The sequence below is a fragment of the Carcharhinus amblyrhynchos genome, chromosome 12, assembly GCF_965287045.1.
Source record: "Carcharhinus amblyrhynchos chromosome 12, sCarAmb.v2.hapA, whole genome shotgun sequence".
Lineage (NCBI taxonomy): Eukaryota > Metazoa > Chordata > Chondrichthyes > Carcharhiniformes > Carcharhinidae > Carcharhinus > Carcharhinus amblyrhynchos.
The window spans coordinates 29,954,117-29,975,231 of record NC_137335.1 but is presented as its reverse complement, the minus strand read 5'-3'; the positions used below and the strand labels follow the sequence as shown (position 1 = coordinate 29,975,231).

The 21,115-nt window shown below is 43.8% G+C and overlaps 1 protein-coding gene across 2 annotated transcripts in view; it reads left to right on the top strand.

Moving 5' to 3' along the window:
- Positions 1–21,115, top strand: part of pgm3 (phosphoglucomutase 3) — a 128,443-nt gene that overhangs the window by 66,976 nt on the left and 40,352 nt on the right. For both annotated transcript variants that reach the window (XM_080200308.1, XM_080200307.1), the window contains exons 8-9: positions 34–117; positions 7,527–7,625. In XM_080200308.1, coding sequence (XP_080056434.1) covers positions 34–117; positions 7,527–7,625 — 183 coding nt within the window. The remainder of the gene's footprint in view (positions 1–33; positions 118–7,526; positions 7,626–21,115) is intronic.

The following is a 21,115-nucleotide window of genomic DNA, read 5'->3' as shown; positions in this document are numbered from 1 at the left end:
GGTGCACCTAATTGTTGTCCTTTTATTGCTTAGGCAGATTTGGACTTGCAGATAGCAGTAGTGCAGACTGCCTATGCTAATGGAAGCTCAACAAAGTACATGGAAGAGGTCATGAAGGTAGTACAATTGAGACTGAATTATTTTATGATTTTTAATAGTTTCAAAAGTTGCTTATGACATATTTTATATTTAATTATCTTAATGTGTAACTTTACTGGACAGAGTTCCAATAATCAGTGTAGCCATGAACAGCACAAAGCAAGTTAAGTTTGTGGCACCATGATTGGCTTTGCTGCACAACAAAGAATGATACTGTGCAGAAGAGGCCCTTTGGTGATTGAGTGCGCATCAATATGTGAGAAACAGCTGACCTTCCATCTAATCGCATTTACCAACACTTGGTCCATAGCCTTGAATGTTGTGATATACCAAGTGCTCATCTAGGTGCTTTTTAAAGGATGTGAGGCAATTTGCCTCCACCACCCTCACAGGCAGCACATTCTAGACTGCCACCACCCTCTGGGTAAAATGGTTTTTCCACTCATCCACCCTAAACCTCTTGCCCCTCACCTTAAACCTATGTCCCTAGTGACTAACCTTTCAATGAAGGGGAACAGCTGCTCTCTATCCACCCTGTTCATATCTCTCATAATCTTGCACACCTGCATCAGGTCGCCCTCAGTCTTCTCTGCTCCAGTGAAAACAACTCAATCTTATTGAACCTTTCTTCATAACTTAAATGTTCCATTCCAGGCAGCATTCTGGTGCATCTCCTTTACACCAACTCCAGTGCAATCACATTCTTCCTATCATTGGTCACCAGAACTGCACACAGTATTCTAGCTGTGGCCACAAATAGGTTCTTTGCAACTTCCAACATGATTTCTTGCTTTTGTAATCTATGCCTCCTTTGATAAAGGCCCTATATGCCTTTCACTACCTTACTAACATCCCTTGTGCCTTTAGAGATCTATAGACAAATACACCAAGGTCCCTTTATTCCACTGCACTTCTTAGTGTCCTACTGTTCATTGAATACTCCCATGTAAAATTACGCCTTCCAAAGTGTATCACCTCATACTCACAGGGTTAAATTCCATCTGTCACTTACCTGCCCACTTGACCATCCCGTCTATATCTTCTTGTACCTTTAAGGCATTCGTTGTTAGCCACCAGCCAATCTTTGTGTCATCAGCAAATTTACTAATCCTACCCCACACATGTTGGTTATATAAATAATGAATAATAGGGGACCCAGCAAAGATCCCTGTGGTATGCCACTGGACTTTCAGTCATCAAACCAGCCTTCTGTCGTCACCCTCACTTTTTCCTACAACTGAGCCAATTTTGAATCCATTGTACCAAATTATCCTATATTCCATGTGCATCTTTATAAGTCTGCCATGTGGGACCTTGTCAAAGGCTTTGCTGAAATCCTTTATAAACTACATCAACTGCCCTCATCTGTACGGCTGGTTGTTATGTATATACCTATCAACTTACAGTGCCTACTGAACCACAAGGTAAGCTTGTGCAGGTGCAGTCACCTGACCTGCATTTTTAAAGGGGCAGTACGCACCCCAAACTCCAACAAACATTATTTACATATATTACACTGGTCACCTCCTCAAAAAATTGAGTCAGTTTTTTTTGGCATGACCTCCCTCAGATGAAGCCACGCTGACTATCCCTGATCAAGCCCAGCCTCTTTAAGTGGAGATAGATGCTCTCCTTTAGAATTTTCTCCTATAGTTTCCCTACCATTGACATTAGACTCACTGGTCTGTAGCTCCCTGGCTTATCTCTACAGCCCTACTTAAATAGCAGAATCTCATTAGCTGTTCTCCTTTCCTCTGGCATCTCCCTGTTAATGTGGAGAAGCTGGCATTGGACTGGGGTAAACACAGTAAGAAGTTTCACAACACCAGGTTAAAGTCCAACAGGTTTATTTGGTAGTAAATGCCACAAGCTTTCGGAATGTTGTTCCTTTGTCAGGTGAGTGGAGAACTCTCCGCTCATCTGACGAAGGAACAGCGTACCGAAAGCTAGTGGTGTTTACTACCAAATAAACCTGTTGGACTTTAACCTGGTGTGAGACTTCTTACCTCCCTCTTAGCCAGAGAGGAATTTAAAAAATAGCGTCAGAGCCCCTGCAATCTCCTTCCTTGCCTTCCACAGCAGCCTGTGGCACAATTTATCTGGACCTTGAGATTTTGTCTACTTTTTAAGTCTGCCAACACCTCCAATGTCCTTCCCTATGTCAATTTGCTGTAGAACCTTGCAGGCTCTTTCCCTGAATTCCATACATTCATTGTCATTATCTTGGATGAAGACGGATGTGAAGTAATCATTCAACACTCTATCACTGTCCTTTAGCTCCACAGATTGCCCCCTTGGTCCCTGATGGGCCCATCTCCTCTATTTATCCTCTTCCCATTGATATACTTGAGAAGATCTTGCGATTTTCCCTATTTTTACAGCCAGAGCTTTCTCCTATCCCTTCTCTGCTTTTGTAATTGCTTTCTTAAGTTCTACCCTGTACTTTACTAGTGCCTCCGCATTTCTCCCCTTGTACCTACTAAAAGCCTTTCTTTTTCTTCTCATCGAATTTTGAATGTCTTTGGTCATCCATGGTTCTCTAGATTCATTACTCCTTCCTATCTCCCTGGAGGGAACATGCTGGGCTTGTATCCTCTCCATTTTCTTTTTGAATGTGTCCCCATTGCTCTTTTGTAGATTTCCCCACTCACTGGTAGTTGTTCCCACTCTACCTTGGCCAGATCCATTTCTCAGCCGTTTGGCTAAGATCGAGCGTCAGGTCAAGCCCAAGATGGCAATGCCTTATCTTGTCAGCTTGGATCTTGTTTATCTGTCTTATGGGGACGATGAATTGGATTCAGTTGGAATTTTGAATCTGTTTTTTGGAGCAAGCATGTAATGGATTTGGATTTGCCTGATCCATTCTGAGCATTGGCTTTGTATCTTTAAGGATGGGGTAAAATAATTTTTTAAAAAAGCTTAAATCTACCATCTTGTGGTCACTAAAATGTTCCCCTACAATCACCTGCCTGGCTTCATTCCTCAGAATTAGGTCTAGCACAGCTTCTTTCCTTGTTGGACCATCTGCATTTTGGCCTAATAAGTTTGCCAGCACACTTTTCAAGAAATCCACTCCATACAAGCCCTTAATGCTGTGTCTATCCCAGTTAATGTTGGGAAAGTTGATTTCACCTACTCGAAAGGAAAAACACCGGGAGAGCTTTAGTGATCGGTGACTCGATTTTAAGAGGAGCCAACATGCGTTTCTGTGACTGCAAACGAGACTCTTGAATGGTAAGCTGCCCCCCTAGTGCCAGGGTCAGGGATGTCTGAGTGGCTGCAGAGCATTCTGAAGGGGGAGAGTGAACGGCCAGTGGCTGTGGCACCAACAATGTGGGTAGAGAAAGGAATGAAGTCCTGCAACAGGAATTTGGGGAGTTCTATAGTAGAATAGAGAACAGGACTGCTAATGTTGTAATCTCTGGATTACTTACAGTACCACACACTACTGAATACATGAACAGGAAAATGGGTCAGAAGAATGCATGGCTAAAGGGATGATGTAGGTGGGAGGGCTTTAGATTTTTGGATCATTGGGACACTTTCTGGATGGTTTGTACCTGAACCAGAGCAGGTTCAGTATCGTTGCTGGGAGATTTGATCATGCTATCAGGGAGGTTCTAAACTATTTTGGCAGGAGGATGGGGCACAGAATGGATGGACAGTTGGGAGTGAAGTTCAGTCAAATATTAAGGAAAGCTAGGTCAGTCCAACAGGCAGAGAAGATATGGGCATGATAAGATGCAAGGGAGGATTGGAAGGCTAAACAATCTATTTTAATGGTAGGAGACTCTCTGGTAAGGCAGATGAACTTACGAGCATAGATCAGTGTGTGGAAGTATGATATTGTTGCAATCATGGAGACATGGTGCAAGAATGACAAGACTGGCAACTTAATTTTCCAAAGTATAGAAGTTTCAGGTGTGCTGGGAGGGATGTAAGAACACACAAAGTACAGCACAGAAATAGGCCCTCTAGCCCTCCAAGCCTGTGCCACTCATAGCACCCTAATTAAACTTAAAAAAAAACCTTCCCTTACTCAGGCTGTATCCCCTTATTCCTTCACTATTCATGTACCCATCCAGATGCCACTTAAATGTTGCTAATGTACCTGTTTCCACTAGCACCTTTTGGTGGGCGTGTTCCACTCAGCCACCACTCTCTGCGTGGAAAAACCTTCCCTGCACATCCCCCTTTAAACTTCTCCCTCTTACCTTGCTCTGTGCCCCCTTGTAATTGACAGTTCCACCCTACGGAAAAGCCTCTGACTATCCACCCTGTCTATGCCTCTCATAATTTTGTAGACTTCTATCAGGTCTTTCCTCAGTCTCCATCTTTCCAGTGAAAACAATCTTACTTTATTCAACCTGTCCTTATAGCCAACACCCTCAAGACCAGGCAACATCTTGGTGAACCTTCTTTGCACTCTCTGCAAAGGTTCCACTTCTGGTAGTGTGGTGACCAGAAGTGCATTACTCCAAATATGGCCTAACCAAGGTTTTCTATAGCTGCAATATGATTTCCCAACTCTTGCACTCGGTGCCCTGGCTAACAAAGACAAGCATGCCATACGTCTTCGAAATCACCTTGCCATCTGAGCTGCACTTGTAGGGAATTGTGGACCTGCATTTCCAGATTCCTTTGTATGTTAATGTTCATAAGGGTTCTGCAATTTACAGTATAATTTACACCTAAATTTGGTCCTTCAAAGTCCACCAACTTGCATTTAAGAACATGAGAAATAGGAGCAGGAGTAGGCCATCTAGCCCTTCGAGCCTGCCCCGCCATTCAATAAGATCATGGCTGATCTGTCGTGGCTCAGTTCCACTTTCCCGCCCTCTCCCCTTAATCCTCTTGCCTATCAAAAACCTATCAACCCGCATCTTAAATATATTTAGCGAGGCAGCCAGCACCAGTTCAACGGGCAGAGAATTCCAGAGATTCACCACCCTTTGAGTGAAGAAGTTCCTCCTCAACTCTGTTCTAAACCGCACCCCCCCCCCCCGCCATCTTGAGGCTGTGCCCTCTAGTCCTACTATCCTTTCTGAGCGGGAAGAGCCTCCCCACCTCTATCCTAACCATCCCATTCATCATCTTATATGTCTCAATGAGATCTCCCCTCATTCTTCTAAACTCTAACGAGTACAAGCCTAGTTTATTCAGCCTCTCCTCATAGTTCAACCCCCTCAACTCCGATATCAGCCTAGTAAACCTCCTCTGCACTCCCTCCAAGGCCAAAATATCCTTGCGTAAGTGCGGCGACCAAAACTGCACACAGTACTCCAGCTGCGGCCTCACCAGTGCCCTGTACAGTTGCAGCAAGACCTCCCTACTTTTATATTCAATCTCCCTCGCTATAAAGGCCAGCATCCAATTTGCCTTCCTGACCACCTGCTGCACCTGTAGGCTGGATTTTTGCGACTCATGCACCAGGACCCCGAGGTCCCTCTGCACCGTTGCATGCCGCAGTTTCTCGCCATGTAAATAATAGTCCTTCCTACCATTCTTCCTACCAAAGTGGACAACTTCACACTTGCTAACGTTAAATTCCATTTGCCAGTTCCTGGCCCATTCGCCCAGCCTATCTAGATCCTTCTGCAGTCTTTCCACACCCTCCGCACAATTTGCCGTTCCACCAATCTTGGTGTCATCAGCAAATTTCGACACCATACGCTCGGTTCCCTCCTCCAGATCATCTATATAAATGGTAAATAGCTGAGGCCCCAGCACCGATCCCTGGGGCACTCCACTAGTCACCAACCGCCAATCCGAATAGCACCCATTGACCCCCACTCTCTGCCTCCTATTTGACAGCCAATCCCCTATCCACACTAACACCCTACCCCCAACTCCATGCCCCCTAACCTTCTGTAATAACCTCTTGAGAGGTACCTTATCAAACGCCTTCTGAAAATCAAGAAACATCACATCTACCGGCTCTCCTCTATCCACCGCCCTAGACACATCCTCATAGAACTCCAATAAATTTGTCAGACACGACTTCCCCTTAACGAAACCGTGCTGCGTCTGCTCTATCAAACAATTCTCCTCAAGATGCCTCGCTATTTTGTCCTTGATCACGGATTCTAACATTTTACCTACAACAGACGTTAAACTAACCGGCCTATGATTCCCTGCTTTTTGCCTGCCTCCCTTCTTAAACAACAGCGTAACATTAGCCGTTTTGTCCGGATTAAACTCCATCTGCCAATTCAATGTCCGATTCTCCAATTTATCTGTAATCTTGTGTATCCACTGGCAATCTCCAGCACTATCAGCAACTCCTCCAATCTTTGTGTCATCTGCAAACTTAACAGATCAGACCCTCCACATTTTCCTCCAGATAGTTTATATATACTACAAACAATAGCGGTCCCAGTACTGATCCCTGTGGAACACCATTAGCGTCAGATCTCCATTCTGAAAAACACCCTTCCACCGCTGTTGTCTTTTCTATGACCAAACCAGTTTTGTATTCATCTAGTGATCCTACCCTGAAACCCATGTGACTTAAATTTTTGTACCAGTCTGCCATGTGGTACCTTGTCAAATGCCTTAAAGTCCATGTAAACTACATTCACAGCCCTTCCCTCATCAATTATCTTTGTCAACTCTTCAAAAAAAACTTAACCAAGTTGGTGAGACATGACCTTCCCCTATAAAATCATGTTGCCTGTCACTAACGAGTCCGTTTTCTTCCAAATGTGTACGTATCCTGTCCCTCAGTATCTTCCCCACCCGTGACGTCAGACTCACCAGCCTCTGATTTCCTGGGTTATCCCTGCTTGCTTTCTTAAACAAGGGACCATCAGTGATTATTCTCCAGTCCTCTAGAACCTTGCTTGTGGTCAATGAGATTATGAAGATATCTGATAAGAAATCTTCACATTCTATGTTAAGAGTGGAGGTAGCATTGCATTATTGATAAGAGTCATTGCAGTAATGAGGGAGGATATTTTAGAAGACTCTTCAAATGAGGCCATATGGATGGAGCTTAAAAATAAAAAAGGTGTAATCACTTTGGGATTATACTACAGGTCTCCCAGCAATCAGATGGAAATAGAGGAGCAGATATGAAGGCAAATCCAGAGGTTTAACAGGAATAGGGTTGTAGTAGTAGGGGATTTTAACTTCACCAATATTAACTGGAATCGCCTTTGTGTGAAAAAATAGTCAGGTTGGAATTTTTAAAGTGCTTCCAGAGAGCTTTTTGTGCCAGTATGTAGATAGCCCTAAGTGCTTGTAAATAGGATTAGTATAGATTCGTATTTGATGGTTGGCGTAGACATGGTGGACCAAAGGGCCTATTTCTGTGTTGTATGGCACTTAAGTATCAGCAAACAAATGAAGTGTTTGTATTGACAATACAATATTGACATGCCTGCATCTGTTGTCTGATTTCTAATGTTTGTTATTGTTTTTCTTAGGTTCCTGTGTACTGTGTGAATACGGGAGTGAAATATTTGCACCATAAAGCTCAGGAATTTGATGTTGGGGTTTATTTTGAAGCAAACGGCCATGGCACAGTGAGTGACAGTTTGAATGTCTGCTGGTCTGTTTTAGTGAAGTATTCATGATATTTTGAAAGACTATCTTTGCTATTGATTAAAGATTGAATTTATGAAATAAATAAGATTTAAATTGTAGCCATATAGGTTGACATCACACGTTCTGTTTTTTTTTTGCTACTTTCCCCAAATTATTGTTTATTTGGTTGAAGTGAAAAGAGTGCATTCTTCCAGAGAAAAATATTGGAAACAGTTAGCAGGACTGTTCTTTATACAGGACTTTTCTTTAGTAGTCAGGGAAACATTGCCTAGTCCTAGAGCTTGGATGCCTGACTGCTCATTTATCTGTGGTTTGGTCATGGTTAGGGTGAGGTGATAAAGGACAAAGCACTTTACCTGTTAGCAGCAAGTACATGACAATGCATTCCCAAAGAAGGTCATATGTCCTCTGTATACCTTGTGGAGATTAGTTTTTTGTATTTGAAATTTTAATATTTTAAATTTTAATTTAATCAGCTTGCTGTGACGTAAGACATATTCACTGCATTCTGTATTTATAGTGGAAATAGAAATAACATGTTTATTTACCTTAGCAACCTATCAGATGGCAGAGGCAGTTGAAGATAATGAAAAATCTTGAAATCACTAGATGTCATATGCAAGTCTCTGGGTTAACTTTTTCTCAGATAATATTGTAACACTCACAGAAAGGTGCATTTAATCATTGTGGAATCTACCATTATTAATTTAATCCCATTTTCAGTTGGATGCTTTGAAGACATGAAGATGTAGTATTTCTTTGTAACAATATAAAAGATATTCAAACTCAATAGAAAAATTAGTGTGGCGATCTAGTGATGTGAGCGCAGGAATAGTTGTGTTTCCATGAACTCTGGCACTGCTTGTTTGTAAATCCTTTTTTTAATCCTGATAAATGTCTCATTATCACTTTATACTGAAATATATACTCTGTGCTATGTCATAGAGTATACAGCACAGTAAAAAGGTCCATTAACCCTTTGTGTCTGTGCTGGAAAAAGACAAGCCACCTAACTATTCTAATCCCATTTTCCAGCATTTGGCCCATAGTCTTTTACCCTTGGCATTGTAAGTGCACACCTAAATACTAAAATGTTACGAGTGTCTCTGCCTCCACCACCCTTCAGGCAGTGCGTTCCAGACTTCACCATCCTCTGGGTGAAAAAGATTTTTTTCAAGTATCCTCTAAACTTCCTGCCCTTTACCTTGATTTATTCCTCCGAGTAATTGATCCCTCTACCAAGAGGGAATTTTCTTCCTGTCTCTCTATGCCCCAAATTATTTTATACATTTCAATCATGTCTCCCCCTACGCCAAGCAAAACAACCCTATCCAATCTCTGTTCACAACTAAAACTTTCCAGCCCATTCAATATCTTCTGCATTCTTTCCAATGCTATCACATCCCTCCTGTAATGTGAATTCATTTTTGGTAAATACTGATGACAGAATGCCAAGGAGTATCTGAAAAGTCCTCAATAAATGCTCCTCTTGATCAATTGAGCTAGTGGGCTGACAAATTGTAGATGGAGTTTAAAGAAATATGAGGTGATGCATTATGGTAGATTGAACCAGGGCAGGACTTAGTTAAAGGTAAGGCGCTGGGGAGAATTACAGAAAAAAGTCTGACAACACCAGGTTTCAGTCCAACCGATTTATTTGGTAGTAAATTCACTAGCTTTCGGGTTAGCCCCTCCGTCAGGTGAATGGAGAGTTCTGGCCTCAGACAGAGCATATAAAGCACAGACCGTTTACAGATTACTGATTAGAATGCGGATCTTTACACCTGACCTGCTGTTCAAGTCTTAAAGTGGCTAACAATGTGTGTGGAAGGAGCACTGATCACAGGTTAAAGAGATGTGTATTGTCTCCAGACAGTACAGTGAGTGAGGTTTTGCAAAGCCAGGCAAGTCACGGGGGTTACAGATAGTGCGACATGAACCCAAGATCCCTGTTGAGACTGTCCTCATGTGTGCGGAACTTGGCAATCAGTCTCTGCTCAGCGACTCTGCGCTGTCGTGTGTTGTGAAGGCCACCTCAGAGAATGCTTACCCGAAGGTCAGAGGCTGAATGCCCGTGACCACTGAAGTGTTCGCCAACAGGAAGGGAACAGTCTTGCCTGGTGATTGTCGAGCGATGTTCGTTCATCCGTTGTCGTAGCGTCTGCATGGTCTCCCCAATGTACCATGCTTCGGGACATCCTTTCCGGCAACGTATCAGGTAGACAATGTTGGTCGAGTTGCAAGAGTATTTACCGTGTGCCTGGTGGATGGTATTCTCACATGGATGCTGTCATCACACGTGAGAATACCATCCACCAGGTACGTGGTAAATACTCTTGCAACTCGGCCAACATTGTCTACACGATACGTTGCAGGAAAGGATGTCCCGAAGCATGGTACATTGGGGAGACCATGCAGACGCTACGACAACGGATGAATGGACGTCGCTTGACAATCACCAGGCAAGACTGTTCCCTTCCTGTTGGCGAACACTTCAGTGGTCATGGGCATTCAGCCTCTGACCTTCGGGTAAGCATTCTCCAAGGCGGCCTTCACGACACACGACAGCACAGAGTCGCTGAACAGAGACTGATGGCCAAGTTCTGCACACATGAGGACGGTCTCAACAGGGATCTTGGGTTCATGTCGCACTATCTGTAACCCTCGTGACTTGCCTGGCTTTGCAAAACCTCACACTATGGTATGGAGGGGAGATCCTATGAGGAGAGACTGAGAGATTTGGGGTTGTTTTCGCTGGAAAGAAGGCGGCTAAGAGGGGACCTTATTGAAACATATAAGATGATTAGAGGTTTAGACAGGGTGGATAGTGATAGCCTTTTTCCTAGGATGGAGAAAGCTAGCACGAGGGGGCACGGCTTTAAATTAAGGGGGGGTAGTTATAGGACTGATGTCAGGGGTAGGTTCTTTACCCAGAGGGTGGTGAGGGACTGGAATGCCCTGCCAGCTGCAGTTGTAAATGCGCCTAGTTTGGGCGTGTTTAAGAGATCTGTGGATAGGCTTATGGACGAAATGGGATTGGTTTAGATTAGTGGGTTAGTGTTTTTTTTTTAAAAAGCTGGTCAGCGCAACATCGTGGGCTGAAGGGCCTGTTCTGCGCTGTAATGTTCTATGTTCTACTGTCTGGAGACAATACACATCTCTTTAACCTGTGATCAGTGCTCCTTCCACACACATTGTTAGCCACTTTAAGACTTGAACAGCAGGTTAGGTGTAAAGATTCGCATTCTAATCAGTAATCTGTAAACTGTCTGTGCTTTATATGCTCTGTCTGAGGCCAGAACTCTCCATTCACCTGACAAAGGGGCTAACCCGAAAGCTAGCGAATTTACTATCAAATAAATTGGTTGGACTGAAACCTGGTGTTGTCAGACTTTTTACTGTGTTTACCCCAGTCCAACGCCAGCATATCCACATCATGAGAATTACAGACAGGGAGATCTAGTGGTATGTTCATAAGTGGAGTCACAAGTGGACAGAGTGGTAAAGAAGGCATTCAGCACGCTTGGTTTCGTTGGTCAGAGCATTGAATACATGAGTTGGGACATCTTGTTGGAGTTGTACAAGACATTGGTAAGGCCACATTGGAATACTGTGTACAGTTTTGGTTACGCTGTTATAGAAAGGATATTATTAAACTAGAAAGAATCAAAAGATTTACTAGGATGCCACTGGGACTTGATGGCTTGAGTTATAAGGAGAGGCTGGATAGACTGGGACTTTTTTTTCTGGAGCGTAGAAAACAGAGTTGATCTTATAGAGGCCTATAAAATAATGAGGGACATAGATCAGCTAGATAGTCAGTATCTTTTCCCAAAGATAGGGAAGTCTAAAACTAGAGGGCATAGGTTTAAGGTGAGAGGGGAGAGATACAAAAGTGTCCGGAGAGGCAGTTTTTCACACTGAGGGTGGTGAGTATCTGGAACAAGCTGCCAGAGGTAGTAGTAGAGACAGGTACAATTTTGTCTTTTAAAAAGCGTTTAGACAGTTACATGGGTAAGATGGATATAGAGGGATATGAGTCAAATGCAGGCAATTGGGATTAGCTTTGGGGTTTTAAAAAAAAAGTGGCGTGGACAAGTTGGGCCGAAGGGCCTGTTTCCATACTATAAACCTCTATGATTCTGAAAAAGTACATTTGGAAGCACCCAGGTTTGAGCTGGGCCTTCAACATGGTGATGTGCTTGGAGAGTAGTCCCTGGACCTGGTGCTCTTGAAGGCAGGAGATCACTGCAAACGTTATCAGTGGTAGCCAATCTTTTGAAAAGCAGGAAATAAGAGTAGGCCATTCAGTCCTTTTGAGCCTGCACCACCATTCAATATGATCATGGATACTTTCAATATCCCACTCCCGCTTTCTCTCTATACCCCTTGATCCCTTTAGCCACAAGGGCCATGTCCAGCTCCCTTTTGAACATATCTAATGAACTGGCCCGAACAGGTTTCTGTGGTAGAGAATTCCACAGGTTCACAAGTCTAGACTGAAGAAGTTCTTCCTCATCTCAGTCCTGAATGGTTTATCCCTTATTCTTAGACTGTGACCCCTAGTTCTGGACTTCCCCAACATCAGGAACATTCTTCCTGCATCTAGGCTGTCCAGTCACATCAGGATTTTTTCAATTCAATTCATCTTTTTGTCATTGTATTTGTATTTGTGCATTATACAATGAAAAGTGAGCTTGCAGGCTTCCAAGATGCAAAAAAAAACACAAATGCAGTAGTCATAAATAGTGCCAATACTCATTAAGTGTATACATGCATATTGCACAATGACCATCGCCTGGGAATACTTTAAAGGATGGAGTTCAGATAGGGAACAGTTCTGGGAAAAAGCTGTTCTTGAGTCTGGTCGTACAGGCTCAAATGCATCTGTAGCGCCTCCCAGATGACAGTGTGGGGGGACGGCAAACAATCTGTGGCTAGGATGGGTGGGATCTCTGGTGATGCTAAGAGATCTCCACAGACAGTGTTTGTGATAAATGTCCTGGATGGCAGGTAGCCGAGTGCTGATGACGTAATAGGCTGTTTTGACTACTTGCTGCAAAGCTTTCCAGTCAGAAATGGAGCAACTGTCATACCACACCATAATGCGGTTTGACAAGATGCCCTTTATTTTGCAGCAGTAGAAATTTGAGAGAAGCTGGGGGCACAGATTGGCTCTCTTTTGCCTCCTCAGGCTGTTGAGCTTTCTCCACCAGGGAGGTGGAGTTGAGAGACCATGAGAGGTTCTTTGTGATGTGGATGCTCAGGAACTTGAAGCTGCAGACCCTTTCCACCTCTACCCCAATTGATGTAAATGGGGGTGTGTGTGTGCTGCCTCTGGACTTCCTGAAGTCTACAATGAGTTCTTTGGTGGTTTTAGTGTTGAGGACCAGGTTGTATCCAGCATCCCACATTGCCAGATGTTGGATCTCCTCCCTGTAGGCTGACTGGTTGTTATTAGTGATCAAACTTACCATCATAGTGTTTGCGAACTTGATGATGGTATTGGTGTCATGGACAAGCACGCAGTCGCAGGTGATGAGGGAGTAGAGAATGGGGCTCAGCATACATCCTTGTGGAGCCCAGTACTCAGGATTAGGGTGGGGGAAGTGAGGTTATCTATCCTAACTGACTGAGGCCTGTTGCTTAGGAAGTCCAGGATCCAATTACAGAGGAAGGTGTTGACTCGTAGGCTATGGAGTTTGTGGACAAGTGTGGTGGGGATGATGATGTTAAATGCTGAGTTGTCGACAACGAATAGCATTCTAACATAGGTGCTCTTGCCTTCCAAATGGGTCAGAGTGAAAAGAAAAAGCATCTTCCGTTGACCTGTTTGCATGATAGGCAAACTGGTGCTAGTTGAGGTTGGCAGGAACATGGGCTTTTACATGAGCCAGGACCAATCTCTCGAAGCAGTTCATTATTATGAGGATGACTACAATAGGGTGGTAGTCATTCAAGCTCGTCACATTCAATTGGCATGGGAACAATGGGTGTGCATTTGAAGCATATGGGGACCATTGCCTGGGCCAGTGACAGGTTGAAGATGTCAGTAATAACCTCAGCCAACTGATCAGCATATGCTCTGATTATCCATCCAGGAATGCCATCTGGGCCAGCAGCCTTGCAAGTGCTCACTCTGCATAGAGTAACCCTTATATCGGAAGTAGACAGTGAGCACCTGGTTATCTGGTGGTAGTGAGGCCTTAGTGGCTAGTTCCTTGTTATCCATGTCAAAGCGGAGATAGAGGTTGTTGAGCTCATGAGGGAGGGAGGCATCGTTGGTCAGGGGGCGAATGTATTTGCTTTCGTAATCTGCGATGGATTGAATGCCTTCCCACGTGCACCGGGGTCTGTATTGTTGTGGAAATGGTCCTCAGCCTGTAGTTTGTGGTTACATTTGGCATACCTGACGCTTATTTTCAGATTAGACCTAGCTGCATGGTAGGCCACAATGTTGTAAGAAGTCTCTCAACACCAGGTTAAAGTCCAACCAATTTATTTGATAGTAATCCAGTGATAGTGATAGGATTACTATCAAATAAATTGGTTGGACTTTAATCTGGTGTTGTGAGACTTCTTACTGTGTTTACCCCAGTCCAACGCCGGCATCTCTACATTATGGCCACAACGTCGCCAGATTTGAATGCTATATCGTGTGTTTTCAGCAGCAAATGGACTTCCCCATTCGTTCAAGGTTTTTGGTTGGAGAATGTTGGAATGTTCTTGTGAGATATGACATTCTCTCACAATCGGGGGTATTGCTTTTATGCAGAGTAAGACTCTGGATACATGCTCTTAATGCCTTTGTGAGAGTCCAGTGTGGCTTCCCGAGCAAACATATTCCAGTCAGTGTGTTCAGAGCAGTTCTGAAGTTTGTTGAAGGCACCCTGTGGCCATACTTTGACTGTCCCCACAGATGATTTAATTTGTTTAATGAGAAGTTTAGATGCAGGGACTAGGAGCAAAGAAAGGTGGTCCAACTGCCCAAGATGGCGGCAGAGTATGGCCTTATATGTGTCCACCATGTTAGTATAAACATGGTTCAGTGTGTTCACACCTCTTGCAGGAGATATTCTGGTGGAATTTTGGCAGCACAGTCTTGAGATTGGCTTGATTAAAGTCTCCTGCCACAATGAATGCTCTGTCTGGGTGTGTGGTTTGTAATTTGTTAATGGCACTGTGTAGGTCTTTCAGTGCTAATTTAGCATTAGCATGTGGTGGAATATACACCACGGTGATGATAACTGTAAATTCCATAACCGAGTAGAAAGCCCTACATTTCACCATGAGGAATTCCAGATCAGCAGAACAGCATCTCGAGTTTGTGTACCAAGCATTGTTAATATAAGTGCACAATCCACCACCTTTGCACTTACCGGAGTCAACTGTTCGATCGGAGCGATAGACTATAAGTCCAGCTAGTTTGATAGCAGCATCGGGGATATTGTTTTTTAGCCAGGTCTCCGTGAAGATCATAACACAGCAGTCCTTTTATCCTTTTCTGTGAGGTGAGTCTTAGACTGATCTCATCCATTTTATTTACCAGTGACCGAACGTCGGTCAGGAAAACACTTGGAAGGTTTTCTGAGGAGCACTTTTTAGCCAGCTCACTTACCCCATTTTTGTTTACGTTCTCATCGCGATCTGCGTCGACTTCTGGCTGGGCATGTTAGCAACACTGGTCCTGGTGATCTGGCTTTGTCAGAGATTAGATCATTCCTGCTTGAATGCAAGTTGTGTGCATTCAGTCCAATATCCAGAACTGCTTGACGGCTGTAGAATATGTTTGCCCGTCCTCTCTAAGTGAACAGGCCTAGAACTAACATAATAGTTTTGGGAGACAAAGCCGTTGTGCCTATGTACGTTACCATCTCGGGTAGTACTCAACATAAAACATATGTTTCATACCCAACATATAAAACATATTTTATATGTTTCTATGAAATTCCTCCTCATTCTTCTAAATTCCAGTGAGTACAAGCCCAGTTGACCCAGTCTGTCTTATGTCACTCCTGCCATTCCAGGAATCAGTCTGGTGAACCTTAGCTGGATCCCCTCAATAGCAAGAATGTCTTTCCTCAAAACTGCACACAATACTCAAGGTGTGGCTTCACCAAGGCCCTGTATAACTGTAGCAAGACATCCTTACTCCTATATTTGAATCCTCTTGCTATGAAGGCCAACGTGCCGTTGGCTTTCCTCACCGCCTGCTGTACCAGCATGCCAACCTTCAGCGACTGTTCCACCACAACATCCAGGTCATATTGCACTGTTTCTTTTCCTAAACTGCCACCATTCAGATAATAACCTTCCTTCCGGTTCTTGCCACCAAAGTGGATAACTTTACAATTATCCACATTATATTGCATTTGCCAAAAATTTGTCCACTCAACCAGCCTGTCCAAGCCACTCTGTAGCCTTTTAACATCCTCCTCATAGTACATGCTGCCACCCATCTTAGCACCGTCTGCAGATTTGGAGATATTGCATTCAGTTTCTTCGTCCAAGTCATTAATGTGTAGTGTGAATAACTCTGGTCCCAGCACTGAACCCTGCTGTACCCCACTAATCACTCCTACCAATCTGAAAAGGACACATTTATTCCCATTCTCTGCTTCCTGTCTGCCACAGTAAGAAGTCTCACAACACCAGGTTTAAGTCCAACCAGTTTATTTGATAGTAATCCCACAAGCTTTCGGAAACGGTGTTCCTTCGTCAGGTGTGTGGAAGGTTCTGATCAGAGAAAGACATATAAAGGCACACACAACTGTGGTAAATTGGATTACAGATAACTCCAAGAAAAATGGTTTGGTAATAGTAGGGGACTTAAATTTCCTCAATATCGACTGGGACAACTCTGGCATTTGAGGCTTGGATGGAGAGACATCTGTTGAGTGTATTCAGGAGGAATTTCTTATTCAGTATGTGGATGGTCTAACCAGAGAGGGGGCAAAACTTCCCTCCTTGGGAAATTAGGAAAAGTAGGTGACGGAAGTGTTGGTGAGGGATCACTTTGGGACCGGTGACCATAATTCCATTAGTTTTAAGCTAGCTATGGAGAATGACAGGTCTTACCCAAAAGTTAAAATTCTAAATTCTGGCAAAGCCCATTTTAATGGTATTAGACAGGAACATTCATTGGGGGAGTCTGTTGGCAGGCACAGGGACACCTGATAAGTGGGAGGCTTTCAAATCTGTGTTAACGAGGTTTCAGAGTAAGCACATTCCTTTTAGAGTGAAGGGCAACCCTTGTAGAAGTAGGGAACCCTGGATGACTCAGGATGTTGAGGCCCTGGTCAAAAAGAAGAAGGAGCCATGTGACATGCATACGCATCTGGGATCAAGTAGATCCCATGAAGAATGTCAGGGGTGTCACAGTAGTCTTGAGAAAGAAATCAGGAGGGCAAAAATAGGACATGAGATTGCTTTGCAGATAAGGCAAAAGAGAATCCAAAAAGCTTCTCCAAATACATAAAAGGCGAAAAAGTAACTAGGGAAAGAATAGAACCTCTTAAGGATCAACAAGGTCATCTATGTGTGGATCAACAAGAGATAGGTGAGATCCTAAATGAATATTTCTCATTAGTATTTACTGTTGGGAAAGGCATGGATGTTAGAGAACTTGGGGAAATAAATAGTGATGTCTTGAAGAATGTACATCCTGCAGAGAAGGAGATGCTGGAAGTCTGAAAGCACATCAAGGTAGATAAATCCCTGGGACCCGATGAAGTGTATCCCAAGACATTGTGGGAGGCTAGGCAGCAAATTGTGGGTCCCCTCGCAGAGACTTTGAATCATCGACAGCCACAGGTGAGGTGCCTGAAGGTTGGAGAGTGGATCTACAGGCTGGTGAGCCTAACGTCTGTAGTGAGTAAATTGTTAGAAGGTATTCTGAGAGACAGGATCTACAGGCATTCAGAGAGGCAAGGACTGATTAGGGACAGTCGGCAAGGCTTTGAGTGGGAGATCATGTCTCACGAATTTGATTTTGTCTTTTGGAGGGGTAACCAAGAAGGTAGATGAGGGCAGTGCAGTCCGATGTTGTCTACGTGGACTTTAGCAAAGCCTTTGACAAGGTACCGACCACAGATTGGTAGGTTGTTGCATTAGATTAAAACTCACGGGATCCAGGGTGAGATAGCCAATTGGATACAAAATTAGCTAGATGACAGAAGACAGAGAATGGTTGTAGGGGGTTGTTTTTCCAACTGGAAGCCTGTTACCAGCAGTGTGCTTCATGGATCAGTGCTGGGTCCACTTACTTGTCATTTATATTAATGATTTGGGTGAGAATTTAGGAGGCATGGTTAATGGTTTGCAGATGACATCAAGATTGGTGGCATAATGGACAGTGAAGAACCTTATCTTGGATTGCAATAGGATCTTTAATTTAATTTATTATTGTCTCATGTATTAGTATACAGTGAAAAGTATTGTTTCTTGCACGCTACACAGACGCGGCATCTGTTCATAGAGAAGGAAGAAGAGTGCAGAATGTATTGCTACAGTCATGCCTAAGGTTTAGCGAAAGATCAACTTAGTGCAAGGTAGGTACATTCAAAAATCTGAAGGCAACAGGGAAGCAAGGCTTTTTCTACTGAGGCTAGGGGAGAAAAAAACCAGAGGGCATGGGTTAAGGGTGAAAGGAGAAAAGTTTAAAGGGAATACTAGGGGGCTGCTTCTTGCAGAGAGTGGTGGGAGTGTGGAATGAGCCGCCGGATAAAGTGGTAAATGCGGGGTCACTTTTAACATTTCAGAAAAACTTGGACGGATACATGGATGAGAGGTGTGTGGAAGGATATGGTCCAAGTGCAGGTCAGTGGGATGAGACAAAAAATGGCTCGGCACAGACAAGAAGGGCTAAAAAGCCTGTTCTTGAGCTGTAATTTTTTATGCTTCTATGGGAAGAAGCTGAGTCGGTTGATACATGCCCTTGGACTTCTGTAACTTTTTCCCGGTGGAAGAACATGAAAGAGAGTATGTTCGGGATGCATGGGGTCTTTGATTATGCTGGCTGCTTTTTCGAGGCAGCAGGAATTGTAGACAGAGTCAATGGATGGTAGGCTAGTTTGTGTGACGAACTGGGCTTCATTCACAACCCTTTGTAGTTTCTTGCAGTCTTGGATAGAGCATGAGCCATGCCAAGCTGTAATACAACTAAGTTGGTGAGAGTTGTATTGCACATGCCAAATTTCCTTAGTCTTCTGAGACAGTAGAGGCTAGGTGGGCTTTCTCAATTATAGTGTTGGCATGGAGGGACCAGGACAGGTTGTTGATGATCTGGGCACCTAAGAACTTGAAGCTCTTGACTATTTCTACTTCGTCCCCACTAATGTAGTCGGTGGCACGTTCTCCTCTACACTCCCTGAAGTCAATGACAATCTCCTTCGTTTTGTTGACATTGAGAGAGTGATTATTGTCGCCCCATCAGTTCACCAGATTCTCTATCGCATTCCTGTACTCCGTCTTGCCATTGTTTGAGATCTGGCCCACTACGATGGTGTCATCAGCAAACTTGAAAATCGAGTTGGAAGGGAATTTGGCCACACAGTTATAGGTGTATAAGAAGTATAGAAGGGGGCTGAGAACACAGCCTTGTGGGCCACTGGTGTTGAGGATGACTGTGGAGAAGGTGTTGTTGACTGTCGTTAGTGATTGCGGTCTGTAGGTTAGGAAGTTCAGGATTCAGTCACAGAGGGAGGAGCCAAGCTCCAGGTCATAGAGTTTGAAGATGAATTTTGTAGTAGTGGTGTTGAAAGCTGAGCTGTAGTCAGTAAATGGAAGTCTGACATAGGTGTCCTTATTATCTAGGTGTTCCAGAGTTGAGTGCCATTGCGCCAGTGAGCTGATGAATGACAGATGGAGTTTAATTTAGATAAAGGCAAGGTGATGCATTTTGGTAGATTGAACCAGGTAGGACTTACTTTGTTAATAGTAGGGCGTTGGGGAAAGTCATAGAACAAAAAGATCTCTCGGTACAGGTTCATAGCTCTTTGAAATTGGAGTCACAGTTGAATAGGGTGGTGAAGAAGGAATTCGTATGCTTGGTTTCATTGGTCAGAACATTGAATACAGGAGTTGGGACATCTTTTTGAAGTTGCAGAAGACACTCGGAATACTTTGCACAATTCTTGTCACCCTATTAAAAAAATAATTAAACCAGAGAGAGTGCGGAAAAGATTTACTAAGATGCTACCAGGACTTGAGTCATAAGGAGAGGCTGGAAGGACTGGGACTTTTTTCCTTGAGCGTTGGAGACTTGGGGATGATCTTGTAGAGTTGTATAAAATAATGAGGGGATAGATAAGGTAGATAGTCAACATCTTTTCCTACCGGTAGGGGAATCCAAAACTAGAGGGCATAGTTTTAAGGTGAGAGGGGAAAGATCCTGAAGGACGATTTTTTCACTCCGAGGGTGGTAAGAGTCTTGAACGAGTTGCCAGAGATAGTACTAGAATTGGATATAATTTTGTCTTTTGAAGAGCACTGATACCAAAAGGTGGAATTCCAGAAGACACCCTCTGTATTCGAGTGAAGGCAACCATCCAGTAGAGTGGCAATGCTGATTGGTTGTTGCAGGGAAGATTTGCGTTGGTGCAGTAACTGCTCCTAGAAGATGGACATCTGGAAGACACAGAGGGTGTTCAAATGAAGGCAACCGTCAAGCAGAGGATAGTAGAATGGCAACACTGGCTGTTCCAGGGAAGATTTGCATAGGCGCAGTCACTGCTATCAGAAGGTGGGCTGTGGAGGAGCTGTTGTAAAGGGACAGCTAAACCCTAGAAACTAGGGTTGGTGTGTTTGGTTGAAGTCATTAAATTACATTTCAGCTTCATTTGAAGCAATTTTTAAAAGCGGCATCTGGGCCTTTTGGCTAGGATGCAAATGAGATCAAGCCTTGGAGGAGGAGCTATGTCTACTCCAATTAGCTTGGGTCATGTAGATCAAGCCCAAGACAGGAGGTGAGAGTCCTGTCTTGTCAGCTTGGATCGGGAATGTCTCAACTTGTTGAGACTCTGAATTGGACTTGATTGGATTGAATTGGAATTAAAAAAAGTCACAGTGAGGACCACAAACTAAGGGAAGGGTGAGTTGAGGTAAGGGGATAAAGGTATCCCCTTACCTTTCATACTGCCCTTATCAATGTATGGTATGCTCCTCCTAAGAACATAAGAAATAGGAGCAGGAGTAGGCCATCTAGCCCTTTGAGCCTGCCCCGCCGTTCAATAAGATCATGGCTGATCTGAAGTGGATCAGTTCCACTTTCCCGCTTTCTCCCCATAACCCTTAATTCCCTTGTCTGTCAAAGACCTATCTACCCATGACTTAAATATATTTAGCGAGGTAGCCTCTACCACTTCAATGGGCAGAGATTCACCACCCTTCGAGCGAAGAAGTTCCTCCTCAACTCCGTTCTAAACTGCTCCCCCCCTTATCTTGAGGTTGTGCCCTCTAGTCCTGCTGT